We start from the raw sequence: 11,458 nt of genomic DNA, 5'->3' as shown, positions 1-11,458 counted from the left end.
CCTACCTGTAATAACAAAGAAACAACATTCAATGCTAATATCCACACCGTTGTTTCTTGATTAATTTTCTTACATATATCTCTTAATCTCTGTATCTTTTCACTCCTGCTTTCTTTGTAGCACTCACGTCACCTGTTTTATTCCTTAACCTATCTTAATACAGAGATCTAACTTATCTACCTATTTACGCGCTAAATTCAATATAGCTAAAACTACTGTCCTTACATATATATACCATTTGTCGATAATACAGTGTCCATCGTCTTCTCGTACATTATGCAATTAATGACGATATAGATGTCGTTTCGTACGATTTCCAGTATATGTCATATGATCGTACAACAAGGATTGATCTGAATATCGGGGGAGTGTCTAGTAGTTCATTTTATTTTGTGAATTAAAAAGTTAAAAGGAAAGATGTTGAATATATTTATCTGTTTTTTAATCTCTTTAACTGGGGGTAAGTGTAACGATTCAATATTAACATTCTTTGACATTAATGGTTAGAAATCAATATTTTCTATAATTAAAATATATATCCAAAATATATCAAATATTTTTTTGTTTATAATTGTTATCGAATTACAGTTTGGGCCCATGGTGAATTTGTTGTACTTCGTAGTCCTGATAGTGTATCTTTTTATGGAAACGAAGAGATTGAGCAAAGTTTACTGAAAGAAGTTTTTGCTGCTAGTTTGGGTTTCACCGCTAAACAAGTACATTTTTACAGTTTAATCGTTACTAATGTTATCTTATTTTTATATATTTTAATGATTATTATTGTAGAGAGAAACTTGGGAAGGTATTTCCATCACAGATCCATTTTCATTACCAGAAGCAGTCGTTAGTATTGTGGTAGAAGGAGTTGATACGTTAGATATACCAAATGGAATAAAGTTCAACTTAAATGATGATGAAATTGAAGAAACAACGTGGCAAGCAATAAGCAGGCGACTTGCAGAAAGAGATAATGATAACACATTGGTCAGAATTTATTTAGGAGATGGTCTTGATGCTGTATGTTATTAACTAAAACTAATATAATATTCAAGTATAAATACATGTTGACAATTGCTATATACTTAAAATAAATATTAAACTTTTTTCTAAATATTAATAATAATATAGCTTGGACAATCTGCACTTGGTGAGCTCAAACCAATTCCGATAGATGAGTCATCTTTTGTAGCGCTACGTTTAACAAATGAAGAAGACCGAAAGTTTCTCGAAGAGATACAATTACTTCGTGCAATTGCAAAGAAAGTACCTACAGCGATTAAAGCAGATGACAAATCAGATGTTTACTGGCTTGTAATATCAGGATTACGTCCTGTATTAGATTTGCATGGAAAAAACTCGACAGCTGCTAAAGAAGCTTTTCTTTTATTGAATGATGCTTTAAATGATATTAGTGATGCATTTATGAAGGTTTATGATAACAAGGTTTGTAGAGTAATTTTGATTATGATATAAAGCTTTTACTTTTTTTTTCATACAGTTTAAGTTTAAAGTTTCTTTTCAATATAGGTTTTAATCGCAGCGTTCACAAATGATCCTAGCCAAGTACGCCATACTCGTTCAATTTCTTCTAATAAGCAACGCAGAGAAACTAAGGTTAGCATTTTTTTATAAAATATAATTTACAAGCTATTATAATCCCTCGTGTATGACTGCATATGAGAAGTACATACAAAATGTTTAAGGATAAGATATTTATAACAAATGCTTCGAATAGCCAGTATCAATTAATATACATGCCAAAGGAATAATATTAGGACAAGCTACATTTAAATCCATCTGAATCTAACTGCATTCTAGCAATTTGGATAAGAGTTAAAACCAATGAACTATAAGGGTTAAATTATTTCCATTATACTTGATTAATTAATATGTCTTTTATAGGATAATAGGGATAAAAACATAGTATCCATGGTGGAATCCAGTAATACAGAGTTTAATAGTAATAACATTATTAAAAAGGTATCATTAAATTGTTGCATGCAATATTTTATCAAAAATGGGAAAATCTAATTAGATTTAGTCTTATGCATGATTTCATTTAACATGTGATTGAATTATGCAATATAATATAATTTTCACAACATTATAATTAATGAAAGATACTAAACGTTATCAAATGATTTGATTGAGCATTATACACAAAACAACATACATGCGGATGTATGTGTGCGTGCATGTGTGACTTAACCATACCACTTGAATACTTACTCTCTTTCACCTTCAACTACAAATAAAAAATGGAAAATAATTTATACATTACCTATAGAAGGTACACAAGTTTTACTCACCTTGCTATTTTATAATAATTTTACATGAAGATCGAGAAAATTGTGTGACAAATTACTTTATTTATTTAAATTGAAAATAATATAACATAATAAAAAGAAAGTTTTGATAAATTAACAGACATAAGAAAATTGATTTCTTTAATAGAATTTTTATAATTAATAAATTTATATTTATGTGTTAATATTTTCTTTGTAATAGAATTCTTATTTTTGCTATATTATTTCTTTGAAAATAATTTCTTGAAATTTTTTCTATGTCATATTATTTGCAATTGTAATAAGCTACGGAATAAAGTAACTTATCCTAATTTATTGCATCTTTGTGTAGTCATTATAAAAAAGTAGTGAGTATACTAACAGACCTTATAGCTACTATGTTTTGTTTAACGGTTAGCTCTAATTATTTTTATATGCATTTTGAAGAAGCTCAATTCTTATTCTATTATTAATTCGAATTAAAAAATTCATAAAAAATAATGAATATGTAATAATTGAGAAAGAGCTTCTACTTTATATTTTAATTATAATTTATTACATCTTTTACAATTTGTAAGACAAATGAAGATAATATAATTTGCTTAAATTATTCTGTAAAATTAAATAATTATTGTTTTAAAAATGGAAGTTACAGAATTTTTATAATAAGAATTTCACTTTCAAATATATATAAATATATGTATGCATTACATTTATCGATGTATGACAAAACAACGAATACAATTAATAATTTTGACGAGCAGTTAATGTAGTATTATACAGGATGAGTTATCCAATTTTACAATCTTGATTATTTCCGTTGTACATACAATTATTACAATTTACAATTATTGTAAAATGTTTTGAATAATAGTAACATGAGTATAATTACTGTATATACAATGGTTATAATTAAGAATATAAAGTTAATCAGTCTATTTTGTATATTCACAGTAGTTGTCATTAAAAATTTATATTAAAGCAAAATAATATTTCTACATTGATAAATAAAAATCAATAACAATGAATACTTTTAATCTGATTAATTGGATTAACACATTCCTGCATTTTTTATAATTATATAATTAATACCACATCCAAAATTAACAACTACTGTGATTCTTCTAATTGGATTAAATTACTACTCTATATTTAGTTTTGCTTAATAACAACATGTATTATAGCAAGCTGACCAAGAAGAAGAAAACAGAAATATAAGTGATGAAGAAAACATAGACACTAATATTCATAGTACTAGCGAAATCAACACTGATGTCAGCAGTACTACTGAATATAGCGACACCAATGCTGATAGTGGAAGTACTAAAAAGTCTGAACAAGACTTAGCTAAAATGGAAAATAAGATAAATACTAACACAAAAAGTGTAGGACAGGTATCACATACACATGCATTCTATGATTTTGTGCCTGCAAACTTTAAAAAAATTAGCATTTGAGTTTAGACAAGGTGACAAGACATAAAAAGTTTACACTTGCTCAAATTAAAGTATAATTTATATTTAGTCTTTTTAGTATAAAAATGCTGTTATACACATCTTTTTTTATAGGTACTAATTTTTTATACACATTGCAAAGTAATTAAGTAAATCCTAAAATAGATAACTAACAAATGCTTCGTATATATTATTTGCATTAAATTTTTACAATAGATTTATTTAATTAAAGTTAGCTTTGTGCTTATATTATAAATTGCATTATGCATCGCTTGATAATGTTTATAATATTGTATAGAATGAACTGTCTAATTTTTTGATCTTGATTATTTTTGGTTAGTTTTATTGCTACTAAAAAAATGTTATGAATTATAGTTAAACAAAAATTTATAACAATTGCTATAAAATGAATATAATCAAGATCGTAAAATTAGTCAGCCTATCCTGTATATATTCACAGTAGTTGTTATTGCAAATTTATATTAACGAAAAATAATATTTATACACAGAACAAAGGAACATTAATAACAATAGATACTTGTCATTTGAATAACTGCAGTATAGCACATTTTTGCTTATGAATTGAATGGTTATTTTTATTGGTAGTACGAATTGCACCAAAATTAACTATCTATATACAGCTACTGTGATTCTTCTAATATCGGATTAAATGATATGAATTTTAAATTGCCAAAAAACATGTATTATAGCAAGCTGACCAAGAAGAAGAAAACAGAAATATAAGTGATGAAGAAAACATAGACACTAATATTCATAGTGCTAGCAAAATTAACACTAAAGTCAACAGCACCACTGAATATAGCGATGTAAATACTAATAATGGAAACACTGAAAAGTCCGGTCAAGATTTAACTAATATGGAAAATCAGATAGATATTAACAAAATCAATGTAGGACAGGTATCACATACACATGCATTCTACAATTTTGTGCCTGCAAACTTTAAAAAATTAGTATTTGAGTTAGAGAAAGTGACAAGACATATGTTAACATTTTCAGTTGCTTAAATTAAAAGATTCAATTTATATTTAGTCTTTTTAGTATAAAAATGCTCTTATACACATCTTCCTTTTATATTTATTAATTATTTATACATATTGCAAAAAATCACTAAGTAGCCCCATCCATTTATGTATAAAATAGGATTAGCAAATGTCTCCCGTGTAAGAATTTTTATTGAATTTATAAAAATTATTTTAAACAAGCTTTGCTATTTTATTGTAATTTATATATGCATGAAGTTTGCAAGATTGTAAATTATTTGCTTGAATGCATTATAATTTTATAAAGACAATGTAATAATCAACGAACGAATTTGATAAAATATTATTAATACGAATAGTTATTAATATAAATAGATATGAGAATAATAGAAAATAAAATAGATAGTTTATTGTTTTATTTTATTCGATTTATGAAAAGATTTGTTTTTAACATAAATATTGTTATGTTTTATTTTAAGAAAAATATGCTTTGATACATGTATGTTATATAAAAGATAGCCTTCATAGATATATACACATATATATATCCATATTTATTGATTTATTTATAATGTTTATTACAGAGTCTAAAGAAAAAGTATAAAACATTAACTTTTTTGTTTGTTTCAGGATGAATGGAATCATGCTAAATATTATAGTAGCAATTATCCAGTTATATTTAATATCTTTTTATGGTTTGGAGTGGTCTTTGTGTTCTCTCTTCTTGCTATTTGCAGTATGTATAATATAAGTATATATAATAGTAACAATTATATGAACCGTTTATAACCCAAAGCAACTAATTTCACTTTTAGAATTTTAAAAAATTTTATTAGCTAAGGACTTGATCAATATTTAATTTTTAATATTCAGACTTAATTTCCTTAATAATTAGGTTTAACCTTATTAAATAAGAACAATTTTTAAGGCCATTCAATAATAAATAATGCAACAATATATATTAATTTCTTTTTGCTTTTTGTTTTTTGGATTTAATCGATTTGGTAAATAAATGGCTCATATATTAAAATATTTAATATTTACATATATATACACATACGTACTTTTTTAACAGTTGCAATCGCAGATATGGACCCAGGTCGTGACTCTATTATATATAGAATGACATCTAATCGTATGAAAAAGGATAATTAATCATGAATACGTAAACAAGTAGGTATTTCAAAATAAAATACATTTAATGTTATAATAAAAGTTGTTTTTCTTATAAAGAAAATGTTTCAATCGAAGTGCGAAAGGTATAAATAATAATAATAGTAATATATGTATTTGTACATTTTCCAATCTATGGGATGGAACATTAAAAGGGAAATACACCTGAATGTTTTAGATTGTTGATTAATAAACGTGACTTTTAAAAAGGAACAATTCAAAGGAAACATTTTTTTTTTAATTTCTATAATTATTTTTTTGAACAAAATTATACATCCGATAAGTATACCATATATAAGCAACTAAACTACATTCAGGTGATCTCATTTAAGCGCTTCATCTTATGTACATATGTTAAGTATGAGTAATTCCAATATTACCTAAAGATAATAGATTACTTTATGTAATAGTATTGTTTTTTAAGTTAACATAATTATAGAAATCGATTATAAACAATAATTGAAGTGTACATTTATTTTATTTTGAGGATATATAATGGTATATGTGTATAAATATAAATATAAATATATATATATATATTAAAGAACAAATAAGTAACGTTTAAAGGCTGTTAGTATCGATTTGATTGATTTGATAATATTAGATCCAATCCTATTTGAATAATTTTTTAACTTTTTATCATTTGAAAAAAATCTTTATAATTATAAATTGAATTATAGTAAATATATATGATTCTTATAAAAACTAATTTACTGCATATAACAAATAAATTGAAAAGTACAGTATATAAGATATATAGAATAACTCAAAGAACATAAACCATTTACAAAATACTCGATATTTAAAAAAAAAAAGAAAAAATAACTAATATGTATATAAAAACCGATCAAACAATCAAATTTATTCCTTATTGCTAAATATCTTATAGGACCTACTTGTTAATAACACAATAAACATTTAAATCAACAAGACATTTATTTATACCCAACTAATTGTAAAAGTAAAAGTAAAAGAAGTGGTGGGGAGGGGTGGGGAGGGTAACAAAACTCAGTAATATAACCGACAAATGTAATTAGCAGTATTGCAGTCGGAAGTATAAGTGTGTGTTGTGTCGAGTGACGATGATCGTTGTTCCTTGTTCCGTTTGTCGTGAGATGGCGAAAAGAGAGAAAGAGAAGGAAATGGAGAAAGGGGGTAGCGGTTGGGATAGGGGTAGGGATAAGGGGAAGGAGGAAGAAGGAAGGAGACAGAATCCGAACGTGAAGAGCCGGTCGAAGGCCCGCGCACTGGGCCTCATGCGAGTCACAGGTGCGCTCGAGGCTACCTTCGTTTTATCCCTACTCTTTTCTACTGTATACATGTTCTCTCTCCCTTCCTAATGGCTCCTGGACGTCTCTCTTCTGTAGATCGTAACCGCTGACACACACCTGTCGCACTTCAGAGCCGACACACGTAAGTTTCGCGCGCGCGCGAGTGTTATCCCACTCCTCCTTTGATTTTGAATTTTATTAACGAATATTCAACTATACATACATTTATATATACCTATATACTTATATATATATGTAAAATATAGAAACGTGTGTATATATATATATATATATATATATATTAAGGTTAAATTTTACACGTGGTTATACAAACTTGGAAGGATAGAGAAAATAACAGATGAAGAAAACAAGGGACACGATGAATTTTTATCCTTAACGGTATATCTAAGAATATTTTTGTTCTTTTCTTTTCGAATAATAAGAAAATGATACGATATTTTTAATTACCAGTGAATATATATAGTATATTTTACGAGTATATTTGTTAAGTGTAAAATTGTGAAGAAGAAGAAGGGGAAGAAGAAGGAGAAGAAGAAGAAGAAACGGAAGAAGAGGAAGAAACGGAAGAAGAGGAAGAAACGGAAGAAGAGAAAGAAGAAGAAGGTGCGCGCGCTTACAAGCGCGAGAATATCGAAAGACCTCGACTCCGGTACGGAAAACGATACAAAAAAGCAAGTTCACTGCGATACCGTGCCGAAGGTGACTGAGGGAAGTGTTCTTGAAACGAAACTAACCTCTTTCCCTGTCTATATATACACATAAACACACATACACACACAGACATACACACACATATCAAATAATATACACGCATGCACATATATATTTATCTCTGCTTTTCTTTATTTTCGGTCCACAGCAATGAAAGGATATTTTATGTTCGATAAAAATTTAATCGAGAAATTATTCTCCCCGTATATAATCAATCTATCGTTTTGACCGAAAATTTACAACACAACCGGGCCAATAATAAAATCGACAAAAATCATGCCTTTGCCTTTACCGCGTAATAACGCGAATTCGTCGACGAGAAAACGTTCGCGACGTAGAAGTTTTTTAAGGCGTTTAAGCTTCGCGGTAGATCGCGAGGAAGGATAATAATAATAATAATAAAAAGAAACAAAAAAAATCAACAAAAAGAGAAAAAAAGAACAATTTTTAATCATTCTCATTTAATAATAACTGTGTATTACGAGTCGCGTTCCAGGAAAATAACAAATTTTCCTTTTATCGTTAAATAGTATCGAAACATTGTGGACCAAAGTTATTTTGACCAAACGAACGTTGTGTTTTCTTTTCCTTTTTTATATATACATACATACATATATATATATATATATATATATATATATATATATCGTGTTTGGTCGAGTGTTAATTTTTTAGAGGAGAAAAAAAGAAGAAGAGGAAGAAGAGTAAGAAGAGTAAGAAGAGGAAGAAGAAGAAGAGGTGTGTGGAGGTTAGCGGCTCACAAGACTGAATAATCGTGGACCGAACCGGTCGGCAGTTCCGTTCGGTCCTGTTCAGTCGTTTCGTCAACTACGACGAAGAAGGCAAAGGAGAGGGAGAAGGAAAAGATAAAGGAAGGACGATGAGCGTTAGAATCGTCGTAAGCGTGACGGAAATCGCGGAAATGAACCCCAAGGATCGTTACGTCGTCGAAGGGATCGGTGAGTCTGTTTACTACTCGGCTATTAGGTAAAACTTGCTTTCCGCTTCTAATCTCCCTCTACTCTTTCTCTTTTTACTTTTTTTTTCTTACTTTTTCTCTCTCTCTCTCTCTCTCTCTCATTCTCTGTCCGTCTGTCTGTCTGTTCGTTCGTCTCTCTCTCTTCTTCTGTCTTTCTCACTTGTAGCCCTCTTTCGTTTCTTCTCTTCCTCTTTCCCTCCCTTCCTTCCGTCCTATTTCTTTTTCCTAATGAGGCTCTAGCTTCGAACGAGTTTGAGAAGCCGATCAGCTTCTTCGTCGTATTTACTCCAATACGAAACATCGGAGTTCAGAGTTGGAACGAGAATTCCGCGGGTACTTTTTAATAAGAGTCGTTTTGAACATGCAACATTTTCGAAATTTATAGTCCTTTACTTGCGCGCATTCAAATGCGTGAAACACTTTTTTTTTTATTGATCAATTTTATCTTAAATTTTGTATTAATTTTATTAGTAACATTTTATATATATTGTCTATGTTCAGTCAAAAGTTATTAACTAAGATATTTATGCTAATCTGAGTTTATTACTTATCAAATTTAATATTGAATTTGAGAAAAAATTAGATTTGGGGGAGAGAAGTATACTTTGTTTTTGAATTTTTATATAATTCTTTCTCATATACTACTATTGATGTTATTTTTCTTTTTTATGTGGAGTAATGGTTAGTAAATTCAAAAAAAGTTATTTTAAAATGTAATTTTGTAATTTTGTCATGAAAAATGATGAAAATGCAGTTAATGACTTTTGGCTGAACATAGACGCTCTATGTTATATAATTTAATATTTATGATTTATTTTTTTTCTAATAATTTTTTTTTAAATCACTTACGTAATGTATAATATATATTCGTGTGCTTGTGTTATACTCGATATTAATACTTTTGACAATTAACAGTTAATATTATATTTTTTAAATACGAGTACACAAAAATGGTCGGATATACATTGGTCATAATTTATGTATTGGTGTTATTTTGAATGTTCATTGAAGTATTAAAATTTTTATGTTAATACACAATATATATTTATACATATCCGTATCTATAAATATATATCTATATATTATGTATACTAATGTAAATACATCATCTTTACGTTTTAGACGACGATGGAAATTTATGAATATTTACACAACCGAGTTTTACAAATATTAACTCGCTGTCGAATGTGATACGTTAAATTATCGTTGCCATTAACTTTTAAAATATTTCCGACAAAAATTATATTATGAAACTCATAAGATAGGAATTTATACGGTCTTTAAAATGAAATGTAAGATTAATAGAAATTTGTTTTCTTCGTTTTATTTTTTTATCTTAACAATACGTTTTTTTTTGTTTTTGGCTAATAACTGTAATTAAATAAGAAGGGGTATCATAGGGAATTTGGACATCAAAAAAAGAAGTAGAACTTAATTTTGATAAGTTGGACGTTTCTTCCCTTTATTGGGACTTCTTCAGCAATCTTTAAAGTTCAGCGTCTTTTTTCTTTATAAGTAGACATACATTTTTATTTTTATTTTTAATATTCAAAACACAAAACATCTACACTTCGTTAAGTCTTAATCCGTTATATAAAATATAATAATAATATATATTTTTTGATGTCCAAATTCCCTATGATACCTTCTTATTAAGAATTTTATTTTTGGACGAGAGAAACAACTGACTGTAATTAAAGTTAAATCTTGAATAACTTTTTGTTATCAGAAAGTTTTTATTTGATAAAAAAAAAAAAAAAAAAAAAAAAAAAAAAAAAAAAAGGAAGAAGAGAAAGAAGAAGAAGGTGCGCGCGCTTACAAGCGCGAGAATATCGAAAGACCTCGACTCCGGTACGGAAAACGATACAAAAAAGCAAGTTCACTGCGATACCGTGCCGAAGGTGACTGAGGGAAGTGTTCTTGAAACGAAACTAACCTCTTTCCCTGTCTATATATACACATAAACACACATACACACACAGACATACACACACATATCAAATAATATACACGCATGCACATATATATTTATCTCTGCTTTTCTTTATTTTCGGTCCACAGCAATGAAAGGATATTTTATGTTCGATAAAAATTTAATCGAGAAATTATTCTCCCCGTATATAATCAATCTATCGTTTTGACCGAAAATTTACAACACAACCGGGCCAATAATAAAATCGACAAAAATCATGCCTTTGCCTTTACCGCGTAATAACGCGAATTCGTCGACGAGAAAACGTTCGCGACGTAGAAGTTTTTTAAGGCGTTTAAGCTTCGCGGTAGATCGCGAGGAAGGATAATAATAATAATAATAAAAAGAAACAAAAAAAATCAACAAAAAGAGAAAAAAAGAACAATTTTTAATCATTCTCATTTAATAATAACTGTGTATTACGAGTCGCGTTCCAGGAAAATAACAAATTTTCCTTTTATCGTTAAATAGTATCGAAACATTGTGGACCAAAGTTATTTTGACCAAACGAACGTTGTGTTTTCTTTTCCTTTTTTATATATACATACATACATATATATATATATATATATATATATATATATATAT

General features: G+C 28.0%; 2 protein-coding genes and 1 long non-coding RNA gene across 8 annotated transcripts in view; all 3 read left to right on the top strand.

Annotated features, from left to right (window-relative positions):
* Positions 1–316: 316 nt before the first annotated feature.
* LOC106790087 (renin receptor) lies at positions 317–6,372 on the top strand. 5 transcript variants are annotated; one of them, XM_014754765.1, is made up of 10 exons: positions 317–460; positions 589–716; positions 787–1,017; positions 1,129–1,443; positions 1,528–1,614; positions 1,903–1,980; positions 3,470–3,679; positions 4,450–4,659; positions 5,374–5,479; positions 5,819–6,372. In XM_014754765.1, exons 1-10 carry the CDS (start codon positions 418–420, stop codon positions 5,896–5,898), a joined length of 1,488 nt encoding a protein of 495 aa, XP_014610251.1. In that variant the 5' UTR covers positions 317–417; the 3' UTR covers positions 5,899–6,372. The 5 variants fall into 5 exon arrangements, with proteins under 5 accessions (XP_014610251.1, XP_014610252.1, XP_014610254.1 ...); XM_014754766.1 differs by lacking the exon at positions 1,903–1,980; XM_014754768.1 differs by lacking the exon at positions 3,470–3,679.
* A 28-nt stretch (positions 6,373–6,400) lies between these two features.
* On the top strand, positions 6,401–8,341 carry LOC106790090. Its single transcript, XR_001382052.1, has 2 exons — positions 6,401–7,329; positions 7,494–8,341. It is a non-coding gene; the product is annotated as an uncharacterized LOC106790090 (long non-coding RNA).
* A 222-nt stretch (positions 8,342–8,563) lies between these two features.
* Positions 8,564–11,458, top strand: part of LOC106790089 (probable serine/threonine-protein kinase mkcB) — a 73,148-nt gene continuing 70,253 nt past the window's right edge. For both annotated transcript variants that reach the window (XM_014754771.1, XM_014754770.1), the window contains exon 1: positions 8,564–8,878. In XM_014754771.1, coding sequence (XP_014610257.1) covers positions 8,800–8,878 — 79 coding nt within the window. In that variant the 5' untranslated portion in view covers positions 8,564–8,799. The remainder of the gene's footprint in view (positions 8,879–11,458) is intronic.

This window comes from Polistes canadensis, unplaced genomic scaffold, assembly GCF_001313835.1.
Source record: "Polistes canadensis isolate GaletaPanama2010 unplaced genomic scaffold, ASM131383v1 scaffold_214, whole genome shotgun sequence".
NCBI lineage: Eukaryota > Metazoa > Arthropoda > Insecta > Hymenoptera > Vespidae > Polistes > Polistes canadensis.
Note: the sequence above shows the minus strand (reverse complement) of the source record. Positions and strands in the feature narration are given on the sequence as shown.